Below are 19,693 nucleotides of genomic sequence, written 5' to 3'. Positions count from 1 at the left end.
CACCCTCCCACATTATCCACCACAGATGAAGCTTCATAATGCTGAATCCCCTACTGCTGCTACCTCCGCGGTCATCTAAGGCATCGGAGGCAGCAGCAGGGCCTACCGGAACTGCGTCACCAATAAATTTTCATACATAAAGACGATCAATAAAATCTTTTCATTCTCTTGATCATCCAATTTATTTATGCTATAGTTTTTAATAGCCACTATCACGGGATTGGGACAATATCGTTCTATCAATATTCAAACAAGGTTTCAGCTAAGTATTGAGAGCTAATGTTGAAAAAGACTATGAAAGCATTTACCTTTATTACTGAACTACAGGAAATGCAATTTCTTGCAAAAAAAAAAAAAAAAAAAAAAAAAAAAGAAATCCTATATTTGAAATCGGAAACCACGTTGATTCTCTTATCAATGAATTTTGTTTATCATAATTATTAGCTAAACTACAACCCTAGTTGGAAAAGCAGGATGCTATAAGCTCCAAGGCTCCTAAGGGGAAAAAATAGCCCAGAAAGGAAAGGAAATATGGAAAATAAATAATTACAAGAGAAGTAATGAACAATTAGAATAAGATAGTTTAATCTTTCATGTATAAACTATAAAATACTTCTAGAAGGCAAGAGGAAGAGAAAGAAAATAGAATGATGTGCCCGACTGTACTCTCAAGCAAGTGAACTCTACCATAACACAGTAGAAGACCATGGTACAGAGGCTATTGCACTACCCAAGACTAGAGAACAATGGTTTGATTTTAGAGTGAACTTCTCCTAGAAGAGCGGCTTAAATAGTTAAAGAGTCTTCTATCCATACTAAGAAAAAAGTAGCCACTAAATAATTACATTCCAGTAGTTAACCCCTTGGGTGAAGAAGAATTGTTTGGTAATCTCAGTGTTGTCAGGTGTATAAGGACATAAGAGAATGTGGAAAGTATAGGCCAGACTAACCGATGTATGCTTAGGCAAAGGAAAAATGAACCGTAACCAGAGAGAGGGATCCAAGTAGTACTGTCTTGCCAGTCAAAGGACCCACTATCTCTCTATAGTCCATTTCTTTTAGCGATGCAGATTTGCACCGACTCGCAGCGGTGCCCTTTTAGCTCGGAAAAGTTTCCGGATCGCTGATTGGTTGGACTAGATCATTCTAACCAATCAGCGATCAGTATGTCAACGGGTGGACTGGACGACTTATATGCTAGATCTGCATGCAATGGTGCTCGATAAAAAAAAAAAAAAAAAAAAAAAAAAAAAAATAATAATTGCGCATTATACGTTCGTTTCTATTTTTTTTTTTTATAAAAAGATCCATTAGATGATTAGACGTATTACTTGATATTTTGTATTATTTTTCGAGTGATTGGCGAATATTTTACATGAAATCTAATTCAAGTCTGCAAATGGAATAGTTTTAATGTCCTAAATTATACTGTTATAGTTGACCTATTTCATATTTGATCCTCTAAGGATTTTATAAAAGGTGGTTTAAAAAAATCCCGGGATATATCATAAACTAGGTTCAGATAGGTTACACACCCAAATATCTATCTATCTATCTATATATCTATCTATCTATCTATCTATCTATATACATATATATATACATATATATATATATATATATATATATATATATATATATATATATATATATACATATATATATACACACATATATATATATATATATATATATACATATATATATATATATATATATGTGTGTGTGTGTACATATATATCTATGTATGTATATATATATATATGTATGAATGTATATATATATGTATATATATATATATATATATATATATATATATATATATAAAGGTTGAGTATGATTTAGGTGAAATATAGCTCTTTAAGTGGGACCGAGTTTCAAGAAGAATATGATAAAATAAAGCAACTCTTTCGTTCATTAATTTTCAGTTAGAAGAAAAGTTGGCGATATTTCCCTATGACCATCACACTGGTTTATGCTGGTGATTCAAATAAGTCTCGAAAACAGTGTCGAATTATCTATTAATTGAAGGACATTATAAAACAGCAGTAGAAGTAAATTTAGAAGCAGATTTCAAACTGAATGATTATAGCAATGTCTGCGGTAAAGTGGTGTATATTGTTGGCAATATTGACCATGACACAAAGAAGGCTATTTATGGCTCTAGCACCTATAATCCATTTCTTTTAGCGATGCAGATTTGCACCGACTCGCAGCGGTGCCCTTTTAGCTCGGAAAAGTTTCCTGATCGCTGATTGGTTAGAATTATCTTGTCCAACCAATCAGCGATCCGGAAATTTTTCCGAGCTAAAAGGGCACCGCTGCGATTCGGTGCAAATCTGCATCGCTAAAAGTAAAGGACTATACATATGTACTAAAGAAAATGGTTTGGCCATATTCCTGAAGCAAGTTTATAATCCGAAGCATTAACGACCAACCAGATAACCATTGAGGTTCTTCTAAAATGTAATACTAAACTAATTATAGAAAATAAATCCGTTATGACGTATGCAAAAGATGAGACCATCCTAAAGTACTCGTGGCTATAGTCAATTTCTTTTAGCGATGCATTTTTGCACCGACTCGCAGCGGTGCCCTTTTAGCTAGGAAAAGTTCCCTAATAGCTGATTGGTTGGACGAGATAATTCTAACCAATCAGTGACCAGGAAACTTTTCCGAGCTAAAAGGGCACCGCTGCAAGTCGGTGCAAATCTGCCTCGATAAAAGAAATGGACTATAGTACAATTTTTTTTCTTACAGTCCAGTAGTATAACATCTCTACAACTATAAAACTCAAGTAAAGTGCAATTTCTCTATAGTGTTCTCAATGAAAGTAACTGGTGCAACTCATTTTACATTATATGAACCATTTTTGGCGTTCTGTTTCTTCCCCGAGAGAATGCCATTATATTTCATGAAGGAGAATTACGAGTTGGCCAAAGGTATCAAGAATAGCAATGTCGTCTTCAGTAAACAAATATCGCGTAATTTATGCAATAACAAACACCGATAAACTGAACCGGTCACAGGAAATGTCGGAGACCTACCCAACACTTTGACGAACATATTTAGTTTTATAATTCAACGTGTCTATATGTTGAACAGCCTTTTATAGTTATCTTTTCTAATCTTTAATTCTCATCCTTGGTTTTGTACTATTTTCTGTTTATGATATGAAGAAGCAGATAAGTGCCCAGGGGTTTACGGGACAGTTGAGCCTGGGCTTTTCACTCGGACAGCAGTCAGTTACTCTTTGCATGCGTTTGAAGCAAGAGGTTGTGGTGAAGCTCTCCGAAAGACTCGAAACTATTTGATCATCCGTCCTATCATCGAAAGGAGGCTTGTGTTCATCGGTAAGTCGTTCGTTTTAGTAGAAGGTAACTATGCAGTGACCAAATTTATCTATTACAGTGTGCCCCACAGCAAGACACAAAGATCTCTCATATCTATTATTAGAGAAAGAAAACGGGAAAAGGAAATTTCTTACCATATAAGTGATGTTCGCACTGTTGTTCTGTTATATATTCTAGCTTACTGAAAATTATTTCTTTGGCCGTGCTGTGCTTTAAGAGTGTATGCTGCCCCAAAGTACTTATCTGAATGTTGTTTATAAACTGTGAAAAATTTTAATTGGTAGCAGCTGCTTTTCAGGCATTCATCAACAGTAAGAATATATATATATATATATATATATATATATATATAAATGTATGTATATATATATATATATATATATATATATATATAAATGTATGTATATATATATATATATAAATGTATGTATATATATATATATATATAAATGTATGTATATATATATATATATATATATATATATATATATATATATATATAAATGTATGTATATATATATATATATAAATGTATGTATATATATATATATATATATATATATATATACTGTATATATATATATATATATATATATATATATATAAATGTATGTATATATATATATATATATACATACATTTATATATATATATATACATACATTTATATATATATATATATATATATATATATATGTATATATATATATATATATATATATATATATATATACATATATATGTTAGTCACATCTACACTTAGTAAATCTTTAAACGCATTAAATATTGTGATGTATCCTTCTAACTAACGCAATGAATAATGTTATACAATGCAATCTGGATATGAAATATTGAAAGATAATGGATTGGATTGGTTTTATGAATATGGATCTTAAAATATCCTTAGTCATGAAAACAAAATACATTTGTTGTGCTGCGCAAATTCATCTCCTCTTCCCCACATCTGCTTGTGTTGAGATTATTTTGTTATGCTGGAGGTGTTTCAAAGACATATGAGATCTGCGTCTAGATTAGCCTTGGTCGTGGCACTGTGTTGTCCACAACGGCCTTTTTGCGTGTTTGTTAATTCTGGTTTTAAATGGTACTTTTCGGCTGTTGGCATTGTACGTAATTCGAGTTGGTTGTAATACTTTAGCATTGATGGGGAAAAAAAAAGGCTTTCGTACCTTCTTTTAAGAATTTTTTACATCATAATTTTCCTCCAAAAGAGATGATGATATCGAAGCGCTGAACAGGGCTGATGTTTATTTTGAGCTACAGCGGCCATTGTACGTAATTCGAGTTGGTTGTAATACTTTAGCATTATCAAACTAAAGTTCATGGGGGAAAATAAGGCTTTCGTACCTACTTTTAAGAATTTTTTACATCATAATTTTCCTCCTAAAGAGATGATCATATCGAAGCGCTGAACTGGGCTGATGTTTATTTTGAGCTGCTGCGGCCACAAGCTAAGGAGTGGCAGGCCCATCTCATAGACGTCTTCTTGGCAAGGCACCAAGTGCTTCATCACTCAGCTTATAATATATATTCTTCCGTTTGTCTGATTCAAGGTTATCTGTATTCTCTTCATCTTATAAGTATGCGCGCTTATTAGAAGAACAAAAGCTATTGTGAGTGTGTGTATGTGCTAGCTAGCCGTGTAAACCGCTAGAGAGCATTCTTTAAATCTTGTTTGTGAGGATCTTGATTTTTCAGTCATATTGCTCCAGTGACAAAAACTATGTCAGGCCTAGTGCAATTTACCAGGTGTATTAAGCTACCAGTGATTCCTCTGTATTCTTTTTCAGTCATATTGCTCCAGTGACAAAAACTATGTCAGGCCTAGTGCAATTTACCAGGTGTAACAAGCTACCAGTGATTCCTCTGTATTCTGCAGCATTACATTCTTCATCTTCTGGGACGTCTTTTCTGAAATTTAGGGCTAATGGCGTTGACAATCCTTTCGATTAAGCAAGATTTTGATTTGTTAGCCCCTCTTGAATGTAGTCTCTCTGATGGATCAGTTTTGTTGATGGATCTTCTCTGATGGATCAGTATTGTTGATGGATCTTCTCTGATGTACTTAATGAAAAGAATATTTGATGCCTCTCCCAGATCTTTCATGATAAAATAATTCTTGATTTCTTTCCTGAAATGTGTCACATCTTCTGAATTTCCAACAATGATTTCATTATAGTAGACACATCTATCAAATTCAGATTTAATCAGGTCTTTTTCGTCAGCTTCTTGATATGATTTTCATTATAATTTCTACCACTTTAAAGCTGTAGATGCTTTTCTCCACTTCACAAACAAAATGCTCTCTGTTTACATCCATTTGGTAGTTCCATAAATATGACTTCCTTTAGTCCATTGCTCAGAGAGGCTGAATTAACATGAAGCTATTCAATTGACCATGAATTTTCAGCAGCAAATACAAGTAAGTCTAATGCTTGATGTCCTCACTACAGGAGTGTAATTCTCGAGGTAGTCCCCACAAGGTGTTAGGCAGAACTCTCTGGCCACAAGTCTTTCTTTGTGTACCATTACCTCACTAAATGCATTGTATTTTTATCTGAATATCTATTTGCAATCAATCACTTTGTGTCCTGCATTGTATTTTTATCTGAATATCTATTTGCAATCAATCATTTTGTGTCCTGCATTGTATTTTTATCTGAATATCTATTTACAATCAATCACTTTGTGTCCTGCATTGTATTTTTATCTGAATACCCATTTGCAATCAATCACTTTGTGTCCTGCATTGTATTTTTATCTGAATACCCATTTGCAATCAATCACTTTGTGTCCTGTTGGTCTTAGTACTATTTTCCAGGTGTCCATGCTTCCTAATCCTTCAAATTTCTTGCAGCATTGCAGCTTCCAAGTTGTCTTTGTCAGGACAATTTATTAGAAACGAAACAATTTTGAAATTTTCGTTCAACACAGGTTTACCTACAGGTAGTAGGTTGGCCTGGGCACCAGCCACCCGTTGAGATAATACCGCTAGAGATTTATGGGGTCGTTTGACTGGCCAAACAGTACTACGTTGGATTCTTTTTTCTAGTTACGGTTAACTTTCCCTTTGCCTACTCATACACTGAAAAGTCTGGCCTATTCTTTACAGATTCTCCTCTGTCCTCATACACCTGACAACACTGAGATTACCAAACAATTCTTCTTCAACGAAGGGGTTAACTATTGCACTGTAATTGTTCAGTGGCTACTTTCCTATTGGTAAGGGTATAAGAGACTCTTTAGCTATGGTAAGCAGCTCTTCTAGGAGAAGGATACTCCAAAATCAAACCATTGTTCTCTTGTCTTGGTTATTGCCATAGCCTCTGTCCCATGGTCTTCCACTGTCTTGGGTTAGAGTTCTCTAGCTTGAGGGTACACTTTGACACACTATTCTATCTTATTTCTTTTCCTCTTGTTTTGTTAAAGTTTTTATAGTTTATATAGGAGATATTTATTGTTGTTACTCTTCTTACAATATTTAATTTTTCCTTGTTTCCTTTCCTCACTGGGCTAATTTCCCTGTTGGAGCCCCTGGGCTTATAGTATCCTGCTTTTCCAACTAGGGCTGTAGCTTAGCTAATAATAATAATAATAATCTTTCAAGCAATGTGGAAACAAATATGTAATATCATACTGTATTATCAATCATTTTAGCAAATATGCATAGAACCATCCAACTATCAATAAAATATAAAGGGAAAATATGGTAGGTTGGTTATTCTGATATTCGCATTTATGAACCGACTGTTCGGACTCTACTTCACCTTCGACTTCAGTTTCGACTACCGTCACAAACGTAACATCATTTACTCAGCTAATGAATTGCAAGCTATGGCATACTAGTGGCGAAATTTGCCCTAATATCCTCATCGCCAGTCAGTACTACTAGGGCAGGGGCCATGTCACCAGTCCCCAAGCATTAGTCGTATTTACAGGCTTCAGACGAACACGGTGATCTTTGAGAGAATAACCTGGTGCCACAAAGTCTACCGTTAAATTGCCAGTTAGTATATTTTATTCCAATTATTGACATAGTTTTTATCTCATAAGAGGTATCAGTGATTAACTGTAGAACCACAGAAGACATTTCCCTGGTGAATGGTTAATGTTAGGTGCAATAATTGTTTATAAAAAAAAAAAAAAAAAAAAAAAAAAAACATTTCGTAGAAACTTCTGCCGCTACGTGATATATATCAGTTTTCACGATTGATGGCAGTAGGCAGGCTATAAGTGCATAAGAAAGGGATAATGGGATTTCTAAATTAACTCTACTTTTACAGAGCTATGTTGAAAGTTATCGTGATTTCTTTTGATAAAGAACAGAGAAATTTAGCATCTAATTGAATGAAACATAAATAAGACACAAGTGGGTGTGAAAAAAAAAACGTAATCGTAATTATATGTGCGTTTAACTAAATGGTTAGGCCTATTTCAATGATAAAGAAAATATATTTTCAAGTGTGTTATCTAATAAATTGAGTTGTTTGAATATCTAGATGGTTGCAGCCTAAACATGATTTTCCATTAATTAGGTTTCATTACCATGAGCTTTTTAGTAGGCCTACCTGCTTGGTATACCACAATCTATAAAATCTTTTAGTAGGAATACGTTAAAAATACACGCACACAATATATATATATATATATATATATATATATATATATATATATATATATATATATATATATATATATATATATATATATATGCTGTATATATATATATATATATATATATATATATATATATATATATATATGTATATAATATATATATATATATATATATATATATATATATATATATATATATATACAGAGTATGTATATATACACACACACATATATATATATATATATATATATATATATACAGAGTATGTATATATACACACACACATATATATATATATATATATATATATGTATATATATATATATATGTATATATATATATATATATATATATATATATATACAGAGTATGTATATATATACACACACACACACACACATATATATATATATATATATATATATATATATATATATATATATATATTGTTATTTGTGACGGTTATTGCGCCATTTTTCATACAGAAGACCCCTCTCCCCCTCCCTCCCCCACGCCAGTAAGGACCGGTCGAAATACCACAAGCGTTGGGACCCCCCTCACCACCTGCCCACCCATCCTATACCCATCTACTCCCCTGAGGTCTCATTTCAAGCATCTTCAAAAGGCAAGTGGCCTCTCAGCGTCGCCACAAAGGGAGCCCGGGAAAAGTCGAGATCAAGGTCTATAGATTAAGGTCTATAGATTAAGGAGGTCTTCTCAACCCCGACCAAAAATATGACTCTTCTGCGCAGGTACAGACTGTGACGTAAGCAGGACCTATAGATGCGGCCAAGGTCTATGACTATTTCCATCCAAGCATACCAAAGGTCGATCACCCCTTGACCGGGCAGTTGTTTGTTTACAAGCAAACGTGGCTTACACTTCCGCCTTGCTGATTAAAGCTGTTTTATATATAACAAAATGCCCAGTAATTTTGCAGTTTTCGGATGCATCTCATATAGAGGAAAAAGTAAAGATCTCACTTTTCATAAATTCCCTAAGGACATCATTACAAGGAAAACGTGGATTCAGCTGTGCAAAAGAGATCTTATTAATGGGGAAACGCTCAGATATGTAGTGAACACTTTGAAGCTGATGCATTTGAAAGGAATTTGATGTATGAATTGCTGAATCAACCATTGCCTCGATCTCTCATCAGAATAAAGAAAGGATCTGTACCGACGATGCATTTACCTACAACTGGACATTCACATGCATCACAAGGTAAGAAACCAGTATCGTGTATTGTTGGGTAAACATTAAGATATAAATAACGTTGTAATCAACTTACATAGATAATAATTATTGTATATCTTTATTATTCATCAGTAATCTGGAAATCGCAGAATCAGTTGTTTTCCTCATATAAAGTTAAAAAAATTGTTTGTTTTTATTCCATTTCGCTGTGAAAAAGTACCATTCATAAATTTTAGTTCAGATTTTTACATATTCAATAATGTCAGAAAATTCTAATCGCATTGTTCTCTAACCAAGTCCATTTTATTTAATTATTCAATTTTAATTTTAATCAGATACGTCCAGGATGGTAAGAGCCGAAAAAAAGAGGACAAAAACGACTTGTAGATGAAATCCTTAGTCAAGAGCACGAGGAAACAGGGAAGATTTTTGTACAAAAAGTCAAATCGGTGTCCACGATTGAAGACTTGCAACGTATAATTGAGCAACTGGAGAAGGAGAGAGATGATGTCAGACGGAAGTGGGAAGAATATGAGGTAAAGTGGAAATGTGAAAAAGAGCAGTGGGAAGTTAAAGAAAGCTGTTTTGCTACTGAAAGGGCTAAATGAGAAAATGAAAAAGCTAAATGGCTGGATAATAAGGTCAAGTGGGAAAAAGAAAAGGAAAACTGGGAAAAAGAGAAAACAGCGATGTACGCTAAGTTGAATGAGATGTATGCATCAGCAACTGTTGTAGTAAAAGCTAATTTGAAGAAATACTTTTCACCCAAACAAGTAGCATGTCTTGTCACTGGAAGTAATATTAATACTTGGTGCATTTAAAAACGATGGAAAAAATGTTTCTTTGTCATCATGGGAAAAAATATCTAAAACCTGGAAAAGGAGAGACAGATAAATTAACTGATTTAATTAGCGAGTGTTTTAAAAGCAATGAAATCCCATTACCATACGAAGTGAATAAATTTTTTGTTAGATGTACATTTTTTAGAATTCGTGTTTTAAATAGGAATATTCATTCATCAAGAAAAGCGCAGAATAAAATAAAAAAGCTTGCAACGTGATATAGAACATAACTGAAATATATATTGTGTATACATCATTATTTATTTTATGAATTTAAACTGTCTGTTGCTCGACAAATTTCAGTTATTTACATCATCAAATATTTGTTTGGTTGTTTGAGTGTAAGAAAGTTATGTATTTGTAATCCTACTTTTATTATCCTAAAAGAATAAAAGATAAATCTTCGAAAAGATTGATAAATACAAAGCAGAAAGCATGGTTCCTTTATTTTCTTATGGAAGTTCCACAGCTTACTCAGCCACGGTTAAGTCTGAGTGACGTCATCGCTCTGACCCACCCGACTCAAACCATCCGGCTACCTGCGCACTAAGGTGGCCTGAGAAGACCTCTTATATCTATAGACCTTGGTCGAGATGAGGCCTATTGCTTTAGGTGTCGGGAGACGATACCAAGGCCAATGACCAATGGGACAGCGGTCAGGCCAATGACCCCAGAAGGGGCCCGGCTAGCGACCTTAAACCTTCCCTTTCGTTTTTTCTTTTTGTTCATGCCCTGATTTCTTAACCGAGGCCGGACTCATGCGGCGTATATATATATATATATATATATATATATATATATATATATATATATTTATATATATATATATATATATATATATATATATATATATATATATATATATATATAAAACCCACAATCTATGGACAATGAAATTTATTTCGAGCTTTCGAAAGGACCATCTCCTTTCCTCTTCAGAAAAAAAAGGATATTTTCAGAAGAGGAGGGAAGATGGTCCCTTTGAATGCTAAAAATAAATTTCCTTTATGATAGGTTGTGAGTTAATTCATTTGTCATATATACACGGCAAATTGTCCATTCTATTGTATAGACAGTATATATATATATATATATATATATATATATATATATATATATATTTGTTATGTACAAATGAATAGTTTTAAACAAAGGCTAAAAACATAAAGTAAATGCGCAGGAAGTAGGGCAGATGTTGCCGACCTATGACCTTGTCTCCCTGATCCATGGGTTTTGTGGGAAGCAGTTCCAGCCGCTATCTTCATCGCTTGGTATTTGCTGATCCAAGCACAAGCCAAGCACACGTGTACTGCATCTGTTTCCTTGTCAACAGGTACACCAGGGAGAGGGGACGAAGAGTGAGAACTAGTATGATGCCGTTACATCACCTGCCACTGCTACCCTTACGCGAGACAAACCCCGAGACCCCCCCCCCAGCAATGTAGGGGAAATAAGAACACCCAGAGTAAGTGGGTCGAGAACAGTTAAGTTCCAGTCCTACTCGTGAGTGGGCAACCCTCACTCAGCCCTCACTAGGCCCACCTGTCATGGTAAGCCTACCTCAATCATGGCGGACGTCCATACGCCATAAGACGTCCAACAATTTCTTTCTGTAATAATCTTAGTCATAAAAATGTCTCCTCGAGTGTCCAGGCCCCCCATGTATAATTATTTTATTATTTAAGAGTTAATTCCGTTGTATTTGACTGATGAAATCATTTAAAAGCCAGAGAGAAACTTACAATTCTTCTATTATGTAATCTCAAGATTTACAGTTCTGTTTCACTCGCTTTGAAGATTTAAGCTCATTTTTGTTGTGGAAATTAACTTTGACAATAGATCCTCTTACGATATAAAATTCGTCTAATTCACCGTCTTCTATCATGCCATGTGACATTTTATACATATATATATATATATATATATATATATATATATATATATATATATATATATATATACACCAATGTGTCCGGCCTCGGTTAAGAACTCAGGGCATGAACAAAAAAAAACAATGTAAGGGAAGGTTTAAGGTTGCCAGCCAGCAATAAGACAATAATAACCGACAACAAATATATTTACAATACTATTTAACTAAAAATTAATAAAAAGGGGAGCACAATGAAGAAAGATCTTATTGTTAAGTCACAAGGTGCTTCACATGGAGTTGGACTGACCGTAGACTTCTACAGCAAACAATCTTATTTCCTTGATAAAAAGGACGTTGTCGCCTTCCTTGCTGAGAGCGTATCACAGGTCCTGCCTGGGTTAAAAGAATACCAGGTTATCCCGCTTCTGACCAAAATAAGAACAATCTCGTGCATGTCGCAGAGCGGCAGCATTGGTTAGGGTTCAGATTAAGAAATGTCATCAGGCTGTATTTGACTCTACTCGGGAGAACAACAAGAACTCAAGCTCTCTTAACCACGCGATCTTCATCCACTGGTTTATCTCTGGATAAATCCACGTTAATCCTCTGGGTCCTGAGGAGTCATGGCTACTTGTTCTGTGTATGGCTGCAGATCAAGTCAAAAGAGAAAGGAAGACCAAAATGTGAAATTTCATCGATTTCCTAGAGATCAGGAGCTGCAACAGAAATGGCTTCAGTTTTGCAATTGCAATGCAGTTAATGTTAAACATGCCATGGTCTGTAGCCTCCACTTTAAACCTACAGACTACAAAAGAAACTCAAGTATGAGCTCCTTGAGCTTCCAACTCCAAGTAATGTAAACGTTTTACTGGATGGTACTGTTCCTACTCTTCATCAACCAGCATTTCCTGGAAAGCCTTGCCTCATAAAATTTAGTTATCAATACATTAAACTTATTGCAATATTTTCTAGAAATCATATAACATGTCATATTCTGTTTGATTTAAAACCACAAACCTGTAAATCAAAACTTTAAATGTTTTTTTTTGTATATTTTCATTAAAAAGTATAAGTTTTAAGCAGAATCCTCTTATCTCCTTAACCCCCCCCCCCAAAAAAAAGAATAGATAAATAAATAAAAACAAAGAGGAAAAAACTGGAATATGTAATAAAAGAAAAACAAATTCGAGGTTCTATCATTTTTACCTTGTGAGAGACACCTGGTACGGATTAACAATGCAGGAGGGAATTTAAAAGGACATATGGACTTTCTAATCTTCAACTAATGAAGTACCTGAAGATTAAGGGAAAAGTTATCTTCCGCAGTCACGAAAGAAAGAAAAGTGTGCTATGGGGGAAACGCCTACTATAGTGACCCTGGGGGAAACACCTGCTATAGTGACCCTCGTTTTCTTCTTCAGTCACTTACCAATGACGTCACGAAGGTGTGCAGTAACTCAGAGACGGTTTAACCCGGTATTCTTTTAACCCGGGTCCTGCTTCCGTGGAGATTGAAGAGCGAAGACTGCCCAGCCGCTCCTACAATGAGATAACCCTTTCAGCCTCCCTTGGGAGGTCATTGGACTGATCGCTGTTCCATTGGTCACTGGCCTTGGTATCGTCTCCCAACACCTCCAGCAATAGGCCTCATCTTGACTTTTCGCGGGCTCCCTTTGTGGCGGCGCTGAGCGGCCACTTGCTTTTTGAAGATGCCTGAAATGAGACCTCTGGGGAGTAGATGGGCACAAGATAGGTGGGCAGGTGGTGAGGCTTAGGGTAGGGTCCCAATGCTTGGGGTATTTCGACCGGTCCATACTGGGGGCGTCTTTTGTATGAAAAATGGCACAATGACCGCCACGAATAACAATATATATATATATATATATATATATATATATATATATATATATATATATATATATATATAACTACATGGGAGAAGCAGAGTGGCATAAGGAGTATACCAAGACTCCCATCAACAAACTTTAAGTTACTGTCAAATGTCCGTGTCGTCGGAGAGAAAGGTGAAGTTCAGAAGAGTATAAGAAATAGTGCCATAGAAACAGCGGATAACAAGGAGATTGTAGTTAGGTCTACCATGTGGAAACTCCTCCAATGGTATCTCATTGGACAAAATCTCACCTTAGTATTCAATCATTTCTTTTGGGCGTGTCAGAACAACAGGTCACGAATCAGGCACCTGTGCCCAAAGATCTACTTTTGTACGGTGTGTCCTAAATTTACCCAGGGTCTTGTAGAGGTCAAGAACTGAGAGCGAGAGGTCTGAGAACATCTAGACGACAGTAGGGGGACACTCGCTTGTGGGGCGAGGCCTAGTATCATTAATTTCAATTGTTATAGTGCTGTAACAAACGTTGAGCTTTGTTTAATAAACAGAATGCTAAACGTGCAACTTCGCTTATCATTGAGATCCACGCTACCAGTTAAGAAACCTATTATACACACACACACAAACGCATAAGCACACACACACACACACACACACACACACACATATATATATATATATATATATATATATATATATATATATATGTATGTATATGTGTGTGTGTGTGTGTTTGTGTGTACCTGTGTGTATAATCTAATTTTATGAGCCTATATAAACATATGTGTGTGTGTATAATTCAATAAGTCTATGTGCATTTCACCTAAATGTCAAATGTGAAATGTGTGCATACTAACAATTTATAGAATTTCTTTAAAACTATAGCTTGCCTAAGGATTTAAGAAGTTCATTTTGTGAAGTAGAACTTATATCTCAAGAATGTCATACACGGTCAGTAGGAAGCTCTACACTCTAAAACTTCATACAGAAATCTTATCATAACTAGAATTCTTCTTCTTCTTCTTCTTCTTCCCAGCTGGTTCGCATTTTTATATGGGGTCGCCGTTGCGGATGAGCCGTTTCCATCTTTTTCTATTCTGCGCTTCTGCCTCATCAATCCCCTTCTCCTGTAAGTCTCCTCTCACACAGTCCCTCCATCTCTTTCTTGGTCTCCCTCTTCTTCTTCTTCCCTGAACCTCCATCTCCATAGTATGTCTCCCAACGTGGTCCTCATCTTTCCTCATCAGGTGTCCATGCCATCTCAGCCTCCCTTCCTGGGCTTTCTTTGATATTTCCACCACCTTTGTCGAGCCCCTTATGTAGTCATTTTTTATCCGATCCTCTCTTGTCATAACTTATCATAACTAGAATTGACCTTGTTAATTTGACCAACTGCGTAACTTTTATCTAATAACAAATGAATCTCCCCAGAGGCAAAATGGGCAAAGTTATGTGGATTTGTACGGTGGTTCTTGTGGCTGTAGTTTCGACCTCATCGGCCCTGCAGTGCTTCAAATGCAGTGACTGTGATCAGGAACCATACACTAATTCCAACTGCCTTCCGGGTTTTGGTGTTTGTATGGTAAGACTCTCATTCTTTATTTATATTCAAAGTAACGATATTAGTCTTTTTTTTTAATATGACTTTTTTGATGTGCATCGAGTACGATCATATACACATTTTTATTAATCTTTTATTGTCTGGTTGTGAAACAATACCAATAATCTTTACAGTATATTTTATAAACTTGCTTATATTCTGCAAGCATCATTAAGACGCAAAATTAGTCTCTTTTTAAAAGAATTCAGTTTGTTATCCCATCACACGATTCCAGTTTAATTCACCAATTGTAAAAGATAATTATGCCAATAGGTTATCATTTGATATCACAGCATAAAGATAAGATTTCTCCACAACTACTCGCAACAGCTAAGTGAATTTAGAACAGGTCAATGATCTCATTCTTAGAAGGAGTGACATTGCCATAATAACGCTGGCCTTCCTTTTCCAGACATCTACTCTTGGAGGTAAAATCAGAAAGAGCTGCGCTCCACGTCCTGTGTGTAAGATAGAGGATGGCGACGAGTCGTCTATTAATTTCGTGAGGGCTGTCAAATTCTTCAGTAGTGATGACCTTAAGATGCTAATCAGCAATCCAGGTCAAGGTAAGAATTTTCTCTTAGGTGTGCTGAACACTTGTTGTTGGAAAACAAGAGTAAATTTTTCCGATACAGGGTTAATCAAAGCCTATGTATCTTTAAAACGGCTATTGAAGTATTTTTTCTTGCTTCATTAAGATATGGATGATTTGAAGACATTGTTGGAATTCAATATCTGCCCTTCAGATGGAATGTTAACTCTTCCAAATACTTTCATAACGCCAGCAGCCGAAAGGCTGTCTCTTGTTCCCTCGCGTGTTTTTGACATTTCGCTGCACGAATCATTACCAAATTTTACTGGACTCTTATTAGTAAGCCTCTCTATTTTAAAAGTTTATAAATTGGATGCTACTATAGCATGATATCTACCAACCATTTTCTGCTATATCGTGATATCTACCAGCCATTTTCTGCTATAGCGTGATATCTACCAGCCATTTTCTGCTATATTGTGATATCTACCAACCATTTTCTGCTATAGGATGGTACCTACCAGCCATGTTCTGCTATAGCGCGATATCTACCAACCATTTTCTGCTATATCGTGATATCTACCAACCATTTTCTACTCTATCGTGATATCTACCAGCCATTTTCTGCTATATCATGATATCTACTAACCATTTTCTGCTATATCGTATATCTACCAGCCCTTTTCTGCTATAGCGTGACATCTACCAGCCATTTTCTGCTATAACGTTATATCTACCAACCATTTTCTGCTATAGGGTGATACCTACCAGCCATTTTCTGCTATAGCGTGATATCTAACAGCCATTTTCTACTATATTGTGATATCTACCCGCCATTTTCTGCTTTAGGGGGATACCTACCAACCATTTTCTGCTATAGTGTGATATCTACCAGCCATTTTCGGCTATATCGTGATATCTACCAGCCATTTTCTGCTATAGCGGGATACCTACCAGCAACTTTCTGCTATAGCATGATATCTACCAGCCATTTCCTGCTTTATCGTGATATCTACCAGCCATTTTCTGTTATAGGGTGATACTTACCAGCCATTTTCTACTATAGTGTGATATCTACCAGCCATTTTTTGCTATAGCGTGATATCTACCACCCATTTTCTGTTATATCGTGATATCTACCAACAATTTTCTGCTATAGGGTGATATCTACCAGCCATTTTCTGCCATAGGGTGATACCTGCCAGCCATTTTCTGCTATATCGTGATATCTACCAGCCATTTTCTGCTATAGGGTGATATCTACCAGCCATTTTCTGCCATAGGGTGATACCTGCCAGCCATTTTCTGCTATAGTGTGATATCTACCAGCCATTTCTGCTATAGCGTGATATTTAACGATCTGTTTCTGCCCATATAATGCAGTTTAATACTTTGTAACATATGAAAGAAAAAAGAAAACAAGTTTATCAAAAAGAATTTCATGATCATAAATTTTTTGCAATGGTTTGTCAAAAAAAAATATATATAATTGGAAATAAAGAACACGAATTTTACTCTATCTGCTGTTTATAAATTGTTCTTATATCTTTTTAAAAAGCAATGAAGACGTTATTATTCTTTCTGAGAATTTTCAGTAATTTACGTAGATCTAAATTAGACTGAAAATATTCAATAGGTACAACTTTTTTTTCTTTTTTTATTCCTTTTTTTTTTTTTTTTTTTTTTTTTTTGAGAATGTCAAACTCGGCTTCAAGCAACGAACGCTCAATGCCTTGTGTATGTGCTCCTGATGTTGGTTTGACATAATTGTGTTGGTGGTTGACTGTTTTGTGCTGATAGCCAACACTACTTGATGATTAATAGGTTGGTCACTCGTCTGAACAAATCAGACCCAAGCTTCCATTCAAGTTCTACTATCGGAATCAGTGTCTCCCTCTCCCTTCGTTGAACATAAAAGTCCCGACAATCAAGCGCTTTTTTCTAAACCAAAAATTATTGGCCCATCGATACGTGTTCCACAATTCTTTGGCATCAGTATCTTTTGAGCTCGGGTGATAATCGCCAGTTAACATTCAGCCTCTAGACTCGCCAATCTAGACTCGCCAATCTGTATGGGATTTTCAGGTGTGCCAAACGTTTGACCCCTCGTTTGGTGTTACACCATCTCACTACAAACTTCACGACACATTAAACCCGTCGGTGACGGTTTTGGGTGAATTTCCAGTAAAGGTTATCGTAGTAGGCTACTCATCGGGATTTGCTAAAAGTTTTTTTTTTTTTTTTTTTTTTTTTTTTTTTTTTTTTTTTTTTTTCTTTTTTGTAAAACCTGTGTAAGGCCTCAAACTATATAGGAACCACTTTTATCAAAACAACCCATTTAAATACATTTCTAATTTGACGTATAAATTAGAGATGTATTTAAATGGGTTGTTTTGATAAAAGTGGTTCCTATATAGTTTGAGGCCTTACACAGGTTTTAGATACCACGTAACAGTAGCACTATCAATTATAATTGGTTACACTGATATTCATTCATCCCTTATTTCCTTGTTTTTATTGTTTTTTTTTTTTTATTTGTATGTTTACAATGATTTATCGCTATATTTTCCTCATCTAACGTTCCTTATTATGCAATTGTTTCCTCCTTGCAATACTAACGTTTTTGCATTATCATTATCATTATTATTATTATTATTATTATTACTTGCTCAGCCACAACCTAAGTTGGAAAAGCAGGATGCTATAAGCCCCGGGGCTTCATTATTATTATCATTATTATTAAATGCTAAGCTACAACCCTAGTTGGAAAAGCAGGATGCTATAAGCCCAGGGGCCCCAACAGGGAATATAGCCCAGTGAGGAAAGGAAATAAGGAAAAATAAATTTTTTTAGGAATAGTAACAATATTAAAATAAATATTTCCCATTTAAACTATAAAAACTTTAACAGAACAAGAGGAAGAGAAACTGGATCATACGGTAATCATTTTAATTATGACTTAAAACAATCATCATTTTTTTTCCTTGATTAGAGTACTGTACAGTAATGGCAACTGTTACTATATAAAGCAATGCATTTAACATGATACCTCATGTCTTGTACACCCCTTCACCGGGGGTACATCAGCGACCCCACGACCTGTTTATGATCCCACGTAATGACCCTTCCGACCCCACTTGGGGTCCTAACACCTTGACTCCAGGTGGTGCATATGCCATGCTACTACTAATGTTATTCTGTATGGTTAAGACAAAACTGCAGTATCCTAGGGAACTTAGAGACCACAAATACGGACATGAGTGATGAGCTTGTATAAAAAAAATATTACCTTATGGAGTAGTTTTCAAAGAAATCAATTTCATACGCTATTAACCCTTTCACCCCCCCCAAAGGACGTCCCAGTACGTTCTTGCAAAACACTGTTAATTACATATTTTTACATATTTATTATAATTCTATGAGAAACTTCAGGCATTTTCCAAAAGAATGAGACTAACCTGACCTCTCTAGGAAAAACATTAAGCCTGTTAGAGCAATTTCAAAAAAAATATATAGCAAAATGTGCTCGAAATTTAACCTTAAAGTGGGGGTAAAAGGGTTAATCATGCCTTTAATAAGACAAGAAGCTCATCAATAATAAGTCCTGTATACACAGTACTTATTATATATTGGACAATGTTCATCTTAAAATCAAAAACAAAATTATAATGCTATATTCTACCAAAACTAAGGTAGACTAAACGACCCATACAAATTGCTCGAGGGTACTTTTCTTTTAGTTTATCCCACTGAGCAAAAAAATCATCAACTAGCCTATATAAGATTAACCCAGTTAATGAAAGGGATTGAACTC

At 35.2% G+C, this 19,693-nt stretch overlaps 1 protein-coding gene across 1 annotated transcript in view; it reads left to right on the top strand.

The window, feature by feature from the left end:
• The first annotated feature begins 3,251 nt into the window (after window positions 1–3,251).
• The window catches only part of LOC137648805 (uncharacterized), a 19,802-nt gene continuing 3,360 nt past the window's right edge, over window positions 3,252–19,693 (top strand). Inside the window, exons 1-3 of the mRNA XM_068381962.1 lie at window positions 3,252–3,353; window positions 15,179–15,329; window positions 15,760–15,913. Of these exons, the coding sequence (XP_068238063.1) occupies window positions 15,186–15,329; window positions 15,760–15,913 (298 nt within the window). The 5' untranslated portion in view covers window positions 3,252–3,353; window positions 15,179–15,185. The remainder of the gene's footprint in view (window positions 3,354–15,178; window positions 15,330–15,759; window positions 15,914–19,693) is intronic.

The sequence above is a fragment of the Palaemon carinicauda genome, chromosome 1 (genome assembly GCF_036898095.1).
Source record: "Palaemon carinicauda isolate YSFRI2023 chromosome 1, ASM3689809v2, whole genome shotgun sequence".
Classification (NCBI taxonomy): Eukaryota; Metazoa; Arthropoda; class Malacostraca; order Decapoda; family Palaemonidae; genus Palaemon; species Palaemon carinicauda.
The sequence above is the reverse complement of the archived record's forward strand: the minus strand, read 5'-3'. Positions and strand labels throughout refer to the sequence as shown.